The following is a 20,925-nucleotide window of genomic DNA, read 5'->3' on the forward strand; positions in this document are numbered from 1 at the left end:
GCTGCACCCTGCACTTTAGTTTACCAGCAATACTTCTTCCAACATCGACATGACAAAAACATTTGGCATAAACTTGAAATCTTCAAGCAACACATTTATGAACAATCTACTTAAAATACGGTTTTGTGCTTGGGAATTTTCAGTAAGTATATAAATGGCAAAGTATACTAAATGACAATTGAGACTAAAATCACGTGAAATAGGAGTGGCACTTAAATTGAATTATACGTATAATACCTGTACATAAATAAACATATCAAGTATTAAGTAAACATATGAAATATGCACATATTTATACACACATGAGCTCTGTCAAGAAATAATAGTGGCATAATAAGAATGTATTGTTTAGGATGTACTTTCCACAAAGCATATTCTCCAACAAATCATTATTGCAATATTGTAACTTTCTGAAACGAAAACATTGTATGCATCATTCTACCGAGATTAGCATCAGAGGTCAGCCTACTCACATGTAAGATAAGACAAGGAGGTTAGCGACAACAGATGTGGCAAATGGAAAATGTTCGTGCTTGCCCCCGGTGTCATGGGACAGTAGAGATAGTATGTGTGTGTGTGAGAGAGAAGGAAGTAATGTTAACTTGTGGTAGCGGGCTTCAATAGATGGCACAAACCTGCGAGAAGGTGGCCGTGTTGCAGGCGTTTGGATTATTATGACCATGAGATGAGTGAAGACAGCGAGAACAGCAACTTCAAGAGAGAAAAAAACAACAACAACAACTCACATCTGGGCCCCAGAGACAATGTTTTTCACACAACAGTACAACATGTTGTCAGATTGCCAAAGATGGGCGCTGCCACTGGCAGGCAGGCAGACATATGCAGAGAAAATGAAGAAGACAGATGCAGCTTGAGGTTATACTGAAAATGGAGTAGAGATTAAACACAGAAATTGTTAGAAATTGGAGATGGAGATTCCATGGAATCGCAGCTTGGTGATGCAAAATGGAGTATTAACACTTCTCATGGCAACAGATATGCAGTTCTAAATATATATGTCATTGCTGCCTGTCAGGCAAAAGGGTGGGTATGATAATATGCATGTCATTGTTACATAATATGTTTGGTAATGAGTTCGGTAGGTTATACAGGATGCTGGGAAAGTTTCCAGGCAGCCACAGACAGTCAACTTCTGTTTCTCCCTCAGTACTTGTGTACTTTGGGAGAGAAATCTCTGGTTTGTGGCAGAAATGGGTCAGGGGAATGTATGAAGTAGAGGGATATAACCACATGGTGTTATAAGATTCTTTGTAAGACCCAATGATTTCATCTGCATACATATTTATTAGCCCCTTGCCTTGATGATTTTCTTTTTCTTCAATTTTCCAAGCAGTAGGTCCATACTTCCCATTCATACTGATTGGCAAGACTGTTACACATCTTTGATAGATGGTAACTTAGCAAAGATTTCACCAATGCTACATCAACAATGATACTATTATTCAGCTGCCATCACACAAGGCCAGAGCTGGTACATTATGGTTTTTCTTTATACTCTGTGTAAATGCTCCACATACAACCTCTCAACAGCAAATACCTCTACATGTATGCCCATTATTTTTTTTTTTGGCTGCTATAATCTAGAACACTGCATAATCAGTGCTTATTTACTTCCATGAAGGGCAATTTGTCAAGCAGTTGCACCAAATATCTCTTTGAGAGTTACTTTCTGCAATAAGAAAAACTGACAGGACTGGATATTTCTTTCTTTCTTTTTTTTTACTGTAATGAGGGGACATTCTCTGTGAAATGATGCAGTGCGGAAAAGATAGTGGCTAATGCCCCAAAACCAAATGCTATTGCAGAGTGAATTCATGAGGGAAGACTTAATGTTGATATATCAGAGTATGCTGCCATGAAAAATTGGTTCATGACAAAAGTGTCATTTCATTTGTTAGCTCCAGCACATAGAATTGGACTAAAGATATCTTCATTTTTTTTTTTACTATTACTAGTAACATTTTAAGAAAAAACAGAAACCAATCTGTCAACTTATCTTAAATCTGGCTGAATGAATCTTTCATAATTTCATTTACAAAGAGTTTAAATTTTAACAGCTGATCATTTTCAATTGTATTAAACAGTGCACAATCAATTGTTGTCCATTAAAATCTAAATTGTATACTTTCAGGCATAAACACAGTCCCTCTTTAATGAATTACTGTCCAATTTTATCCATCCACTTATATAGGCAAGAGAATAATTTCACTCGTCTCAGAAAATGACTATAGTCTGTAACAGATACAGCTATCTGCAAGCATCATGCATTACTTTTGGTAAGCACAGACAAGGGAATACAAAGAACCATCCATAGAATACATACACTGTAAATTACATTATTATTTCTGTTAATGGACAGAAGACCAGCGATCAAGATACTATTATGCAACACTGTCACTATACTCTTTTCTGAGTCTTTGAAAATGGATGAGCAAAGTTATTTCATTCTTTTTAACCAGTCTCTTTATTTGCCTATTAAGTGGCAATGAGTCAGTATAACAGTATCACTTTTTTTTTCCTCTTACATTTTAATTTTTTCAAATTGCATTTCTTCTTTTTTTTTCTCTTTTTTTCTTGAGGAGGAGGGGTTAGGGGTGGTGAAAGTATGTAAGCAGGTATCACCTGTGCCTGTGAAAGGAATTTACGCGCTACTTTTGATTGCATAAGAGCCAAAATATGTTCTTCACCTGTTTTGCAGGATGTGCACCTGTTTCTTGCTTGATACAACAATCATATCGCCATGACAACAAAGCAGATTACTAGGTACTGAGATGCTGCAGAAAATTACTTCTGATCTAATCATGGCCTTAACTCATCATAATGACCAAAACAAGCTGTGAATGTATTCCATGGTCTGTGTGCATTTTTTTTTTTTTTTTTTTTTTTTTTTTGCACCATCAATGGCTTGGGTTAGCAGGCGAAAACCTATGCTGGTCTGATTCCATGTGAAGTTAGAGACAGCGAATATACACAGCGAATACAGATGCAGGTACAAAACTTGTGACTCAAAGCAATGGAAATGTTTGTTAACAGAGTCTGCATATATACATCTCCCCGAGACCAGGGATGCAGAAGTTTGAAGTTAAATGAGTCGTACAGCTGTTAGGAGGGAAGCTGGAATATTGTGAGAATATTCGCTGCTGGAGTGGGAAATGAATGAGAGTTGAGTACGACATGGCAAAAGCTTACATCAGAATGCTATTCAGCCTGCAAAGACTTTGTGCCCCCCTCTTTTGCAAAACCAGTGGACAAGAGATGGGTTGCAGAGTATACTTGATGGCACTGCCCAAGATGTTGTTATCAGCCCTACAGCAAGGGCTTTTTTTTTTCCTAATGGCAGACTTTTTTTCTTCTTTTTTGGATATAAGCACTTCATCTGACAGAGTCAGCAGTTTTGATGAGATCTTTCATCTTTTTTTTTTTGACTGTTCTCCTCTACATCTCTACCTACTTGATCTGCCATCTCAGCAAATACATTGTAAAAGAGTATCTCATTTCCACTTCTGCGATTGGATTCCAGTTTTTCCATTCCGACCACGATTGTGTCTGAATCTCACTGCAGGATCATATGCCCCCCAGCCGTCCAGACACTCGAAAACACAACGACCATCATGCGCGCAGCCCCCCACTCCGGGGCTGGTAAGAGTCAGAATGGGGGGCTGCACATGTCAATGCAATGAGATTGCTTTCTGTTTGTATAGCAACGGCGATGCATTGAAACCGGACACATTGATAAATGATGTCTTGAGGAAGTCTTGCCTTATGATATCACAAGAATTTAAAAAAAAAAAAGGAAAGCAAAAGAGGGATGCACTAGCTTGCAGGCTAAAACTGATGTTGTGAAGGTGAAATTAGTGACTTACAAGATTAATCAAGATATTGCAGGTGCACAAGAGGTGTGTTGTCCTATACACAGGAAGAGGTAATAAATGTGATGATAGACCGTAGATTTGGAATAAAATTTTGATGCGCCAATGTTTGTTATAAAATACTGCAGAATGGTGCTAACAACTATGATCAGCTTCCATTTATCTCTAAAAATTGTCAAATTCATAAGTATTCCATCTGTCAAATATCAACACACCTCGACTGCAGCACTGCGCAATGATCTGAGTTTTTACAAACATAAGAAGAGTTATCATGTTCTATGCAATTGGCTGATGGATTACTCCACACAGTTTGAGTGAGGAAGAGTGTAAGAAAATAAAGACACAGGGCCCAGAACACGTACCGTTACCTCTCCGAACAAGCCGGGGGATGCCCAGCTCGATGAAGAAATTCTCGTTCTTCTCGTACTCCTCGTCATCGATCACGTTCACGCTGATGTATTTCCTGCAGAATGCAGAGAGGGGAGATGGAGAGGGAGAAAAAAAAGAAAACAAATAGTGAGTCAGAGGAATGCTAAGTGACTGGACGAGTCTCATAAGGCATATGTGGGGGGGGGGGGGAGCTGGTGAAGAGTGAATAAGACCTGGCATGCCACTTCTTCCAATGTACTTTTGACAGGAGTAGATATAATCTGACATCACACGCTTCAGACTCCTGACGGGAATGAATGAAACATGGCATCACTACATTTGACGATTCGAAGGAAGCGAAATATCTGGCATCCCTTCATCTACGATACCTTTCTGACCGGCATGAACACAATCTGGCATGAATAGTTCTGTCTTTTAATGGGAGCGAATAAAATTTGGCAGTATTACCTCTGACTTTTGGCACGAGTGAATAAAATCTGACATTTTTACTTCCGTCTCTTGACAAAAATTTAATCATTATTTTTCCCTCCTCCTGCATTCCATCAGTTGCCCCTGTCAAATTTCATTTCAACCTACCATTTCTGATATCAGAAATTGCCCTTTCTGCAAGAAATGCTCTGAATAACAAAAACTAAGCAAAACCAAAAGGAGAGAAAGTGGACATGAAAAATACGTCCAACTTGAGGTGGAGACCACCTTCATGATAATCACATCTGAGTCTTTCACAGCTGAAGTACTGCCTTCTTTAAAAAGGCAATGTTACAAGTCCTCCATACCTGACAGACCAATAGATATTCATGAAATTTAGCCATGAGCACGAAATGTATGGCTGAGTATTAATTCTTCTAATATGGGAACAGGATCATAATATCAGCTTCAATGTAACACACCATATGAACAGAGAAAAATGGTAAATTCATTAATAGAATGGCCACCGACAACCAGAATGCGAGCTTCGTGAATTTTCCTCAAAAACTCCCAAGGAACAATGGTGGCGGAAACACATGCTCCTTTCATCGATTGTCACTTTCAGGAAATTGACTTTGCTGCATGAGCCACACACTAATTGCTTGACACAATTAAGGGCTTTCGATTGGCCGATTGTTGTCCAAACCAGGTCATCTGTATGCCACATCCTCTTTGCCCCCAGGTACTTAAATTGTGTGCAAACATTTTATGGCAAATTGGTTTTTCTCATTGGGCAACAGAGAGGAAAGGGTATTTCACAAGAAGAAAAGACACCTCATGCAAACACTTAAACAACCCAAAGATTAATTGTCACATACATTTGTACAGCTGATCCATCGCTGTCAATGTAGTGATGGAAATGCCTCATTTCCAGTTGCAATGGATCCCTATTGAAAGATGAACACACTTTTGTGCATCATCTTCTCTCAATTGACCCTGTATGTGCTCTTTCACTAACATGTAGCTGCATCTTGCCAAGCTACCTACCTCCTTTAAAATAGTAACAGATGCTCCCTACACTTAATTCCTGGGTAAGTTAGTCAAAACGCCGAGGCATAACAATGCAACAGTGCCACATGAAGGTCATAGTGACACAATAGGATTACGTTATAGAAGTATCACAAATCTCTGCTGAATGACATTCAGTTTCAGGAAACCTTCGTAGATTGGTATTATGGAAAGCAAGCTAGCAGAGGTGTTCTGCATGGCAAACAGAAGCCTGAGCATACGCAAAGCACAGTAAGGGCTGGTGCCTGTAATTTTTATCAGTATTTGTTTTAGTCACATCCTGAATGAACACTTGTAATTGGCATTATTGACACTCCAAGGAGTGGTACAAAGGGGGTGTTTCACAAATAATCTAAGTCAATTCTAAAAGTTAAGATCGACTTTGAATCATGGAATGCCACTGGTTTTCCTACAATTTTACCAACCTTACAGAATCCCCTTTAAACTGTTGTCAAAATTTACAGAAAATTCTTATTTTTTTGACTATCTAATTTAGTATGAATGGACGGATGAAAAAGTCTCCAAAACTTTCATTTTCAATAGGATGTTAGAACACCATTGAAGACATACAAAACATACCATGATTTTAAGTCAATAAGAACCTTTGAGATCCACTCAGATTCTTTGTGAAACACTCTCATAGTGTACTCTTTGAGAGGTAAAAGGCCATTAAACTAATGAAAAGGCTTGGATGATGTGCGCTTGAAAGGACTGAATATTAAGTCATAGTGCCTGAAAATTACTGTTTACCACTATTCTTAATGAAATCTAAATAGATGCATCTGAAAGGCATTCAGGTACATTTCCCTTCTGATCTTTCCACTTCAATGTGTTCCAAAACAAACGTTCACAGAGTTTCTAAGGCATTACTTGGAAGATAATCTCAGCATTGATATATTTTATCAGTTTGTCAGAAATATAAACAATAAAAGTGTTTCATACATGATGTGTTATCAGGTTTACAATCTCAAATACCAGCACAGACTACTCGGTGTAAGCACATTTCAATGCCATTTCAAGTCATATGCTCTGTAGTCAATGACTGCAAGAATACATTTCTGCCGAGCACATACACCAAATGCAAAACATAACGCTCACAAGCTGACATGCATTTGTACACCCAGTATCCAGGTACTCAATTTCAGTCTTGGTAGAAAGTTCTATGTTTTACGTGTTTTGAATGTGTTTTGAATGAAACATTACTCGTGTCTGGCAGGTGGATTATGGTTTAACTCATTGGTAGAGAGGACGAGTCCCGGGTATACTCGGGCATGTGTCTATGGGAAATGCGTGTTGTAGCAAAATCAGCCCGTCCTCAACGGGTTAAATAAGGACTGTCCATAGACTTAGGAATTGACCTATTTGAACATAGGTCTTAGATACAATGGGAAGCTTGTCGGATTCTACAATCAACACATACTATGAAAGGGTATTCGGTAAAATGTGAGGACACTAAACACGTCATGCATTTCATTGCCAGAAAAATGCACATCATATTCCGAGTAAAATGTACTCCTGTTGCTACCCTTGTTTCAAACAAACAACTGTGAGATTATAATCTTTATGCATGGCAATGGCTTAACAAAAAAATGATATGGAGGGAGGATGGGGGAAAAAAAAGGTGAAAAAAAAAAAGAGAAGAAGCTGATGTTGGGTGACTAATGAAGTGGAAAAGGGAATTCTCCTGTGATTCTAACTTAATAAGTGTCCCCCACTCTAATCATCAGGGGTGCCGTCTTTCGCACCCCAACAGAATGCAAAATGCCAGAAAGAGCACAGGGCTGGTGCCACGGATCCTGCGCCGAGTGCCCCTTGAATTCGACTCTCCGCATTAGCGGCTTGTAATCCGCCGTATCTCATTCACACGCATCTCTACGAGCTTTCCATCACTCCAGCTGAGGTCCTTTTCTCTCCTATAGTGGACACTAAATACACGCTCTAAACATGGCATATTTTGCATCGTGGAAGCATCTTATACCGCATTGCGTGAATTTCATGCTCCAAAGAACAAATCTAAAAATGATAAAACATGATTATTTTTTTTTTCTCTATAGATTCATGCGCAAGACTTGTAAACAGGTCAGGCGTACTGAAATTGGCCCGATGCGAAAAGTTGATTGAGAAAAAGTTTGCAATTTAATGATAATTCATGCCTCCTGTTTTTTGCTGTGGACACATACACCTGCACATTGTATGTACAATGGGACTCAAACGTCTCAACTGGAATGTATTTTTTTCTCTTTTGATTTTGATTCTAACTTGAATTTCTTTTTTCTTCCCCTACTAATCATTACTACACCTATGAGAACGGGCAGAATGTTATGGAATGGATCCCTACCCTTTGTTGACTTTACCATTTCTGTGCAACCGCACCTAAAAAAAAAAAATAAAAAAATGCAGAATTCAAATGAAAATCAAGCATTCATTCCATACACCTAGTATATTCAAAACCTAGTCAAGCATTTGTTGCTCATGTATTCTATTCCTCACCTTCTTTGCATCGTCAGTCAATAATATTTTAGAGCATGTCATATTGACCCATCATTTACAAGCATCACATTTCATAGTGCACTTCTCTACAGTTCACAACAGTCTATAAAACAATTGAAAACCCTTTACTATCCACGCCATGCCATGCAAATGGGGTGACATACTTTTCAAAAACAAGTGAGTGTTGGGAAACATGCATCAAATGTGCTGCTGGCATAAAGCGTTTGGGAAAACACTTGAAATTCCCATCACCATCAACAGCCAGCAATGTTCAGTCAATTTCCATTGAAATGTGACATACAGGCGGAGAACAAAAAAACTCTCCACTGAGAAAAACATATGGAGATCACACTGCATTCTGTGACATGCCACTAAAAATGTTTGACCTGTGACAACTCTAGTCAGCATTGTCCCACATGCACATGCTACCAGTAACTACACAAAAGCTCTACACACACACACACACACACCAAAAAAAGTGGCTAAAAATAATCATAAAAGGTTTAAAGATAGTGAAAATCATGGAGTACCCAGATTGACAACACTAATGCTTTGTTTAGTTTCTTTTTCCTCCCAAGACAGAAATATATGAAATATACCAGTACAGAGATCAGTTTAGGAGCTAGGTAATAATATTCTTACAGTGAGAGCCTGAATTTCAAAACTGTGTATGCCTGAGAATTCATTTTTCATTTGAACATTGCTACATACTGAATACGCCATATATTTAGTGAGTCTGAATTTTCGCGAATTGGGACTTTCCGACCATTTCACAAGTAGTTAAATTTGCGATCGTGGAGTGCAATACTTAACAGAGAAATGTATACGTGCATGTCACATTCATGTCAGGATCAGAGTCAATATTTTCCCATGTCTTAAAATTTGCGAAATAGCGGCTGACTCACGAAATTTGCAAAAATAAAAACTTCGCGAAATATTAGGTGTATACAGTAGATCAGATCAATCAGCCAAGTTTGAGAATCATGATATAGGATGGAGGGTAGCATACTCCCAAATAGTGCCTTTACCCAATACTTTTCTGGAGTCTTCCTTAAGGCATGTCTTTCCAAGCATCTACATTGTAGATGATGAATCTCTTGACATCACTTACTCAGGATCCCATCAATCAGACACGCCCACCTGACACGCCCACCCCATCCCTTGCTCCAACAGAGCATGCCGAACCTTTACTGTGCATTGTTTTTGAAAGACTTGGCACATATCTATCATGAATCAAATTGTGAAAAAAAAAACGAAAAACAGAGAAAAGTCACATGACTTTGACCAGCATGCATCATTTGGGCTATAGTTATAATGTATATGTGTGTGTGAGTGTGTGTGTGTGTGTGTGTGTGTGTGTGTGAGTGTGTGTGCATGCATGAGAATGAGAGAGAGATCAAGACATCTGCCATACGCTCGCTCACAAAGGAGTGTAAATTACATTTACAGTAGTGCCTTGCCTCACTCAAGACCATTCTATGTTTATATGAATATTGTATATTTCATTTTACCTAATACATGATTACATTAGGTCGATAATATTTTACCTTGTTTAGCCACAGGACAGCTTATAGCATTTAATTGCTTGTGTGTATGTGTGCATGTGTTTGTGTGTTTGTGTAAAATCTAGGTCTCTCACAAAACATTCAAAGTTATATCACATCTCAGGCCTCTAGCACATGCAGAATAATGCATACATATGCCATGCATCAAGTTATATCTTGTGCATGCCCACTGATGTTGTCATTACACATGGACTGCTCGAACATGCAAATTGCTACCCGGCTGACATTTGGAACATGTCACACCTGATTTGAACCACTTCTTGGAATACACACGAACAAATGCCAAACCATGATCATAAACACTTTGATACAGGGAAAAACTCATGTAGTCTCTCACATTAGTATACATTACATGAAATAGAAGCATGGCAACTGAAGTGCATTTTGAATTATTTTGTCTGTGTGAGGTATGTACAGTGTGGTCAAAGAAAACAAAACTATGGCCAGAGTTCTACAAACTGACAGATCTACTGACGAAAATTGCTTATAAACCAAAGAAGACAATCATTATATCATGGTGACTTCACCTTGATACAAAAAATAAAAAATAAAATAAAGAAATTGGAATTCAAGAAACAGCTACACTTATTTTCAGTCCTGTGGTTAATATACTTTCCCTGATTTAATTTAACAATGGTTTTAGTGCAATGTTATAATGTCCATAGAAAAAGTAAAGAATTGTTGAATAGCCTTGGAAATGAATGTTAACCATGATGCATGTCAACCCATTGAGGACGGACTGATTTTGCTACAACACGCATTTCCCATAGGCACCTACCTGAGTATAATACTCGGGACTCATCCTCAACAGGTTATACGTACCTGAGTAACATCCTGCATAAGAAATATGACCAGCTATACTGTAACTGTATAATAACACAACACACTAACTTTGACGACAGTAAAAAAAACACTATCATAACATTTCTATCATAGCAATCTTTATAATAATTAAGTATCTCTATGACAGTACCTCAGCAACTTCAGAACAACACATGTTCTAACAGACATTTAGCATGTTGCAGCTATTGCATGTACATCTTATAGCTCATTATTTCTATGCACTACACAGTGCATAAAAATTGTGGATGTAGAGCCTACATGTAGGCATCACCGCAATTTAGACTAATAGCCTACACATTAGCACTTTGACTTGATGCACATGTGTTCAAAATTAACCATCTCATGCGAATGCTTGTTTAAAGGACAAGTTCACCTTCATTTACATGTGGATTGAGTGAATGCATCAATATTAGTAGAACACAGCAGTGAACCTTTGATGAAAATCTGACAATCCGTTCAAAAGTTATGAATTTTTAAAGTATGTGCGCAAGTCACTGCTGGATGAGAAGACTACTACAGTGTATGATGTCACATGTGTACAACGATATAAGAAAAATATAAAGAGATTTCACAAAATTTCACTTTTTGAAAAAAAGTGTACATTTTCTCGACTGGCCACTGATGTATGTTAAGGGTTATATTCTTCCCCTTGCCTTCTGAAAGAGAGAAGTCAAGTGACCTTTTATCAAGCAAGAAAAGTGAAAATATGTTGAATTTTATTTTTATTTTCGTTATGTCATTGTATACTTGACATCACAAGCTGTAGTAGTCTTCTCATCCAGCAGTGACTGTGCAGAAACTTCAAAAATTCATAACTTTTGAACTGATTGTCAGATTTTCCGCAAACTTTCACTGATGTACTCTACTAATATATTTGCATTCACTCAATCAACATGTCTATGAAGGTGGACTTGTCCTTTAACCACATGCTTACTAGGGGGAAAGAAGGGAAAAGGTACAATCAAGCCTGCCTCAGTGGCCACCTGTCTATAGGGGCCACCCACTGAATATGGCTAGTTTAAAACAATTCCCTCCAAGAAAACAGCCATGTAAATGACCCTGTCTATAGTGGTCACCTGTCTATAATGACCACTTTTTTTCCATCTCCCTTGGGTGGCCGCTGTAGACAGGTTTGATTGTATTTGGAAGTTTGTATGTCCACAGAGTGTGAAAAAAATGCAGCAGTGTTCGAATTCACTGTGCACTTTACAAATTGTATCTATGCTGCACAAGAAGGCTTGTCAAACAATGTAGCATCGTTCGGGGATTTGGGATTTAATTTTGCGAATGCATGCAGAAAAAGCTGAAAGACGGAATGTTTCTACAGCAGCATGGTCTTGACTCTACGACAGTCAGGAAGCCAGCTGGATAACATGATTGATGTTCATCAAATGTCACAGTGCAATTATGCGAAGAAAAAAAAAATCCAACTATTGGTACATTTTTCTGTTTCACCATGGTTTTGAGGAAATGTTCAGAGAAAGATGTCAGTAACTGAAACCTGCAAATATACTGCACACTCATTACTGTCTAATGGAGGTACAAGGCAGTTTTTTTGTTAGGGCAAGAACCACACATACATACATAAAAACCAGTATAATGTGTACATACACACATGCTTATAATACATGCATACATACATTCGTAGATGCATACAGTACACACAGTAGCAAATTTTCTCCTCTTGGGGTCTAGGACATCACTGCATATCATAACCAATTCACACCAATGATGGACTGATACGTGATACAGTTTCTCTCCTAATACAATGCCAAAGATCATTACTATGACACTGGTTAATCTAGATCACCTTCCCTACATTAACCACATCCACTTGAATATGAGAGTCATGGCAAAACATATTGCACTTGGGAGTACATTGTAGCTACATTTTGTATGCTTCAGTTGGCACACTGTGCATCATTATTCCCAAAGCAATTATATGGATGAAATGAAAGATGATGAAAACGTGACATCACAGACACATTCTCTGTCTCATTCCCTTATAATACCTTTAAAGGACAAGTCCACCTTCATATGTGACCCTGCACCACAAAACCAACAAAAAGTCGCCAGACATAGATTTTTCGTCAAGGGCAGATACTGAAAGAGAAGACTCTAAGCTTTAAAATGATTTACAACTCAATTCAAATGAATTCTCCTCACCTATACAAATATTGGAAAGAAAGCTCACAGTCTGGAACTGTTTGAACAGAGAAAAGAGGCTCTGAAGTACAGGGTCTATTCAAGTATAATCTTTACAAAGCCATGCTACCTTTGACATGAATGGGACAAAAAACATGATGTAAACCGCTGTAGCAACATCAATGAAGGGATTATCACATTAAGCTGAAATTGAGCATGCTCTATTTATACATTCTGTCCATGATAGATATCAACTTTCAAAGCAGTAACATCATCCTTTCAAAAGTTATTAGTGTTGAAAGTGAAGAGTGTGCAAAGGATTTTCAAGAAATGAAAAGGGGCCTCTACGAGTTATGTTCGCAAACTCAAGAATAATGTAGAAGAAGAATAGCTCATTCAGAAAACGTGGAAAACTCAAAATTGACTTGGTTGACCCGTATCACCTTTCTTGAGTCCTCATGTAAAAATCAAGGGGTGCGACTTTTTGTTTGTTTTGTGATACACGGTCACATATAAAATTATATGGATTGGGTGAATGCAGCTATATTAGTAGAACATGTGAGTGAAAGTTTGGGGAAAAATGCCAAGAGCTCTGTAGTATCCCTGTCTTTCTGTACTCTCTCTCTCTCTCTATATATATTTTTTTTTTCTCTCTGTAAGGGGCTGCAAAAGTGCTTTTCGATGGCTTAATAATGAAACAATCATTTCTTTGTCATCATGACGATGGTCATTACCATCTCCACCTCTGTACTTGACCCTGAAAGCATGACAGGTTTGTGGGAATGGAGATTTATGGACATGCAGGCAAAGACCTTGGGGGAATGTCTGTCATGTTTGAAACCAGCAAGTGGCTATCGACCGAGTTTGAAACGGGAGTTCCAGGAGTAGAGCATTTTGGAAAATGTAGTTGGTGTTCTAATTCTGCATACATGTGTATCTGTACTCCCCACTATTCAGATTTACTCGACCGGCTGCATAATTCAGGTAACCAGGTAAGAGGTATGTTACGGTAACTCAAATGGAAAATGAGTGACAATGCTGATGGAATTATGTCTATTCAGTACCACTATACAAAAGGATGCATGGGTCTGAGTGCATCAGTAGGAATTGTGTACATACAATGAGATAAAATCTATGGAATGAGTGGGTTTAGGCTAAATTCCATAGTTACTGCATGCACTTTAGTCCTTCTGATACGCAAGAAGATGCGCACAGCATTTGTTTATCAGAACAGTAGTAAAGTTCTCTTGAAGTCCATTGTTTTAATCATATTTCTAACAATTTGGAAGTCTTTCTTTTGGCTTGCCATAGATGAAGTCATACATCGGTAATCAATGATGCATGAAAATTTTTACTGATGCATGGCACTGATGCATGGCTAGCCATCTCTTGCCAAGTGCGCACACGCTTGCTAAGTGCGCGAACACGGGCTCCTGGTTAATACTATATGAGCTGCAAGCCATGTCATGGAAAGTGCGCTAATGCTTGCTAAGTGCGTGAACTCTTTGTTACAGGTGTGCACGACAACGCGTTTAATGCATCTATCACCAGTGATCAAGCGAGTTGCTGGTAAAAATTGATGCATGGCTCTCGACCAATGAGATTGCAGGATTCTCCATACCCATTCTATAATACTTCTTTAAAAGCACCTTCAAGTAAAATTAATTTTGTTCATTCACTAATTAGCATTTCTGTATTTTTGCAAGGGCTTTTCAAAGATAACATACTGGTGAATCCATAACGAAGTCCTCGGGACTGGCAGTTTTCTTTCATTACATCAAAATGTTGTTATAGCCAAAAAAATAAAACATATAATGAAAACATGACACCGTGCATACGTATCACTCTGCATCAAAACAAACAAACAAACAAACAAAGAAACAAACAAACAAACAACAAAATAAAAACACTAAAATGTCACCAGACAGATTTTTAGTTATGGGCAGATTCAGAAAGAGAGACGGTGAGCTTTAAAATTATCTAAAAATCAATATAAATGGACTTTCCTTACCATCTAAATGATGAAAAGACAGTACACTCTCTGGAAAAGTATGTACTGAGAAAAAAAAAGGCTTTGAAGTTTAGGATCTATTTAAGAGCTTGATCTCACTAAGCTGCATATGCTCTCTGCAATGAGCGGGATAAAGCACAGACAGTGAAACTCAATGTACATACCAAATCCAAAGGAAGGGATTACCAGATTAAGTTGAAATCATGCCCACTCTATTCTAGATCCTATGACTCCACTAACTTCCAAAGCAGCAGCATCATCCTTTCAAAATTTATTAGACTTGAAAGTGAGGAGTGAGTAACAGGGCTTTTAGAAATGAAAAATGGCCTCTAAGACATACACTATTCTTTAAAAAAAAAAAATAAAAAAAAAATGGTGTTCTACAAAATATGCAATAAAGACAATTTGCCACTGGTTTTATGACCCAAACCTCAGAATTAAGTAGAAGAAGAATTGCCCATCCAGAAAACATAAAAAACAACAACTAAAGATTGACTAGCAAGGTTGGCGCATTTGACCTATTTTGATTCACACATAAAATTGAGGCGTGCGATTTTGTTGTCGGTTTTGTGATGCGTGTCACATATTGTATCTAGTTAATTGTAAACTCATCATGAACGTGGAAAGGCATTGCTAGATGCATTTCTGTCTCATTAATGTCCTTTAAATTTTACATTCAAGAGAGAGCACAGGATTGTTTGAACTTTCAGGTTTAGAGAGCTCAAAATAGGAGCAAAACTGAAAAAGCATGTTCAAAAAGTCATTTCAGAGAGTGTCGGACAAACATGACTTTCAACGATCACGATTTCGAAAGGCAAGTGAGTCGTAACACTGTCTCGTGTCACTTGCCGTTTCCAATCTCACGAACTAGTCTACTGATGCACGGATGCTGTCACCATTCCACTTGTCTTTACCCCCTCTCTCTGCTCACTTACATTGTTCAGTTCAGATTACAGACTGCACACACTGCATGCCTACAGCACACTATGATACTACACTCCCGTTACGTGATTAATGCAAGTTCTTCGAAACGGTGTGTGGCATGGGGAAAGAATTGAGCACACTGAAATTTAAAGTTCACCCATGCAGAGAAACTTTGTTACTGTTTGTTTTACCATGTAATTTCATAAAGTGATCCACATTTCGTTGTAAATAACAGAGCACATTTCTTGCATTTTTCTTTATCAATGGCACTCAGAAATGACCTCGTTGCATATTAAACCATGTTCGTTGTAAGGGAATTTCGCACGATAGACTTAAATGATAATAACTTTGGGATCTGAATTTTTACTTCATTATAACAAAATTTCATTATAAGCATGTTCTATGTAATGGGAGTGCCCTGTTATTACATACCGGTAATCATATTATGATCATGTGTTAGATCATTCATTCAAGTGCCATCTACACACATTGTCTGTAATATGATGTCAGTAAATGAAGCAATTCTTAAATTGGTAAAGTTAGTCATTTACAAATGCATTGAAACATCCATACTTAAACATACCTAATATGTAGCATACTGAGCAGTTTATTTCTGCTGATAAAAAAGATGGAAGGCATGGAGGCATTGTCCTGAATTATTATTTCTCCCATACCTAAAAAGATTGCAGTTGCAGTGAAAAGTGGTGCACAATTATCATATTTGCTGGTGATTTCGAACAGAAATAAGCAGTAAATTTAGGACGCTGTCTCTATGCTATCCAACCAGACCATGGTTTTTCAAACTCTTTTAATCACCTGCCTACTTTATTGAACCACACACATAATCATGTATGGGACTACATTGTGTCAATAAGCAACTCTAAACATCCAACAAATTAATCAATCTTACAGACAATGCCATATACATTCTGGAGTCAAATGATAACTTGTTTTTTCTGCCATCAGTGAATAATTGCTGATATTTCTGTGCCAATTTGAGGAGCTTTAAGAAAGTATTACTTACAAACTGCAGCACAAACCAGTCTTTCATGTGTGCATAGCCATAAGGGTGGTTGCGATGCCATAACCTGCCATGCGCGCATCACTCAATTGCACTATCTCATGCAATACATCAGATATTTTATAGCAAGTTATACACCATGTGAGAATGATAGTTTCAATCAAAATAAAATCTTACACGTTGAGGGGATTTTCTTTTAGTCGCCAAAATCAGGATGTGGCTTATACCATGCTGTAGACTGAAATCCCCAGCAAATATGGTATTCACTAATCATGATCATATGAAAGTGATTTAACACACTATGATTTGCTTGTGTGTGCATCAATGTACCACCATCTGTTGTAGAATGTATAGGATCTTAAGAAAGCCAAAAACCAAAGGAGCAAAAATTCAACAATCACTGAGCCCATTTACCTGTAGGCAAGCATTGTCACACACACACACACACACACACACACACACACACACACATACACACATACATACATACATACATACATACATACACAAATCCACTCTCTCTCACACACACACACACACACACACTATCGATAATGCCATGTCGCGGCTATCATGTCATAATTAAAAAATCACACATAGCATGACAGCCCAAATTTTTCCAACAGGGGCCCCTCTAGCCAAGGCCAGGCTCGTCTCATTAATCATCTATCACATCGTGTTCACAAAGTGCCACCTAGAGGCCAGCAATGACGACGCACAGCACTTGTCAACTTTACAGGGGCTCACTGCCAGGCAGCCAAAATGGCTGCCATTTGGTGCCTATTTCTTTCCACATGCAATATGTTTGTCAACCTCTGAATTGTTCCCCTCTCTTTCTCTATCTCTCCTTCTCTTTCTGAATATCATCAGGCTTTGTCAATTCCAAACCAATTTAACTCACCAAAATATATCCACATACAACTGACGCATGGTCTTGCATGTTGAAAACTGCATAATGAGATCATGTTATGTTCAATTTCTTCTCTTTCATTCCTTCACACATATATGGAAAGAGTGCTGGTGAAGTTGTTTTCATGCCAATCTCAAAAAGCAGCATAAGTTTTGCCCTCTCCCAGTTGATGCCAGGTTGCACTTTTTACTCCCCCTGCAGTATGGGGCCTACGCTCAAATATCATACACTGTGCGTGTTTGCGATTATTGATCCAAATGTTCTGGCATGTGAGTAATAAGACATAACCCGTGCTGAGTCTTATGCAGGTGAAGCTTGTGTCTGCTGCCTCCTACAGAATGTCAATGGTTACCATAAATGAGCACAGAGAATAAACTTAGCGGGGTTTCAGACTAAAAGAAAAACAAAACAAAACAACAACCTTTTTGTTGGTCATCACATTTGCCCCTTCAAATCCTGAGTTGCTGGTATTGTAACACTAAAAGTAGTCCGTTCGGCAACCTCAAGCAGCAATCAACCTGCCATACAACAGCTGAGCCACAAGATGCATGGCCCGTCAATCACACGGGTAATTCTAAACACACTTATCACGTATGAACGCAAGAGTTCCTGTGCATATGCATGGACAATGAATACAAGATCAAGTAAGCTCCACCTTCACAATCATGTTATGGAAGTCAAATCTCTCAAGCATAATGTAGCCAGATCCTCAACAATTCTCTCTGCCAAGCGGGCAGACACTATTTCATAAATGTGTTTGGACAAACATGATTACAATTTACTTTCAGAATAACACAGTTACTCTTTCTAACAAAACCATCTTTCTAAACATGCTTGCACACTAGTTCTTTTGCAGGCTTGAAATCCTCAAACATCATTGACTTCACATCTGTTCTTATCGTGAAATGGTCGGAACCTGGATATGTAACATTTGATTTCTGCCACATCTACTTGCTCACGAATATGACTTGCGTATGACTTTATAAGTCAAGGGCATTGCATGAACTCATCTTGCACACTTTTGACACCTATGTGGACAGTGGGGGGGGGGGGGGGGGGGCTTGCTTCTTTTTGCAGACTTGCACAATACAATCTTCTGCGTAAGACACATTTTGTGAGGTGTCTGAGATGCAGCAGGATTTACTTGTGGGCATCAAAAAGCATCATTACCCATTGCTTAACTCTTTGTATGGCAGGTGTAAATTCCCTGTATGCCACAATACAGTGCTCGCCCGAACACGGTTATAACAACATTCCAGTTACAACGAAATAAAAATTCAGGTCGCAACATTATCCTTTCTATGCTTTTTATTGTTTACATGTTTGGTTACAACGAAATTATGATATAACAAAAGAAAATTGCCTGTCCCAAGGACTTCGTTATAATGGGAGTCCACTGTATTACGAGACCACAATGTATGAGCGCTTTTGGAAAACATATACTTTTTCAAGCCAGGTAACTTTTCAGAGAACTATTCATGCTAGTAAAGAAGAAGAACGAGTAAATTGTAGTGATAACAGCAAGCTTTGCTGTAATGTAAATTTCATGAAAAAGCTATGGCTATCTTTCTGGCCAAAGGCCAGCATTTAAAATATAACCCCTTAACAGATTACCAGGCATAAACTTGTATTTTTGGTCATGTGTACACTGTGTAGCTAGTCTATCAAATAGGTCTGCAAGGCATGATTTTTGAGGACACAATCTTGACAGAAAATCAGAATTTACTCGAAAAATCCAAATGGAACACTGCTAATCAGTCACCATGCACAACAAACTACAGGTACAATTGTGTGTGTAAGAAATACAATTCCACAAGATGCTTTTTAATGTCTTGTGGTAAATTGCGATTTATCAATGGGTTATAGTGCGCAGTTGTGCATTTGAGCAAAATCTATCATGAATTTTGCACAATACATGGTCAAGGCATTCTGGCAAGCGCGTTATGATAAAAATCAATCCATGACTGAACTGCAACTGCTGATTTGTGCATGTCCAGAATGTGGTCATACGACGCGCAGTGTAGTCCTTGGAATTCTGATGTGTGTGGTGCACAGAAGCACTTCTGCCATCATCACTGGAGTAATGCCTGGATAGTATGGGGAGGGGTGGTGGTGGGAAGGGTGGGGGGGGGAGGTTTGGAGAATAATTCACGTCTGCCAGCTTGACGGAAACAATTTGAGGAAGAAATTGCAAAATGCACAAAAGAGATTTGACCTATCGATTGCTCAGTAAACGGTAAATTGCCCTGATGGAAATCGTCTTCTGGGACAACTCCATCTGCAGGGCACGCCGAATCTCCGCAAACAAACAGGAAGCAAACTGCTCTCCCACTTTCGCTCCCGACGGTTCAAGGATGGTGGGAATGCATCCCTAGGAAACCATACAAACATTTTCCATTTGGAGACATGACTGTATACCTGACTGTATCCAAACTAATCTCAGCAGTTGATCCTAGCCAAAAATGACAGTCACATCACAAAACAAAAACAAAAACAAAAACAAACACAATTAATGACCATTAAACTTATTTTAAAGGTATATAGCCAAGTGAATAAAGTGGAAATAAAACAAACAAACCATGAGAATTAGAGGTCCTTGAAAAAGGGCTCAAACTTTTCATCAGTGGCAACATGTTCTCCTCTTACTTTCACCGAGTGTCCGGTTACCATATCTTGAATTAAATTCAAAGCCAAAGCACAGTCAGTTTTCTGCGCAATGATTATGAGAAATATGCAAAGCTGCGTATCATTTCCCTGTGGCTAAAGTCAGTGCCCAATTTCTCGGCCAATCTTACGCGTACCATGCCGTGGCGGTATGGAAGACTCATCAGCATGGCGGATACGGGGTGATAATTCATGCTTGGCTCCCTTCTGATTTTTTTTTGTTCCCAACATTTAAGTTTTATTGTTGTTCTTGCTCTTTTTCTCTTTTACCTGGCACTGGTCTGGGGCAGGGGTGCATCAATGAGTGCGTGACTGATGGGCTGAAGGCAAAACGACACAAACAACACACTTTAATTATTAAAGCAGACCTCAAGGGGGATGGGTCCCGGACCACAGTGGAGGTGGAGCCTCCATCTTGTCCTCCTGTCCTCGCCTCAATCTCCTTCCTCACGGCAATGCGAGACAAAATAAAAGACATCAACAAAAACAAAACAACTTTTCGGGCTGTCAGCCATGGGCATCTCGGCCGCGACAAGCCAATGGACCGGAACCGGGTCAATTTTTCGTCTGTTTTGCCATCATGTTGGTATCATTAT

General features: G+C 38.6%; 1 protein-coding gene across 1 annotated transcript in view; it reads right to left on the reverse strand.

Annotated features, from left to right (window-relative positions):
- Nucleotides 1-20,925, reverse strand: part of LOC140230603 (sodium/calcium exchanger 1-like) — a 168,572-nt gene that overhangs the window by 72,989 nt on the left and 74,658 nt on the right. The window contains exon 3 of the mRNA XM_072310779.1: nt 4,253-4,353. Within this exon, the coding sequence (XP_072166880.1) occupies nt 4,253-4,353 (101 nt within the window). The remainder of the gene's footprint in view (nt 1-4,252; nt 4,354-20,925) is intronic.

The sequence above is a fragment of the Diadema setosum genome, chromosome 1 (genome assembly GCF_964275005.1).
Source record: "Diadema setosum chromosome 1, eeDiaSeto1, whole genome shotgun sequence".
NCBI classification, from domain to species: domain Eukaryota; kingdom Metazoa; phylum Echinodermata; class Echinoidea; order Diadematoida; family Diadematidae; genus Diadema; species Diadema setosum.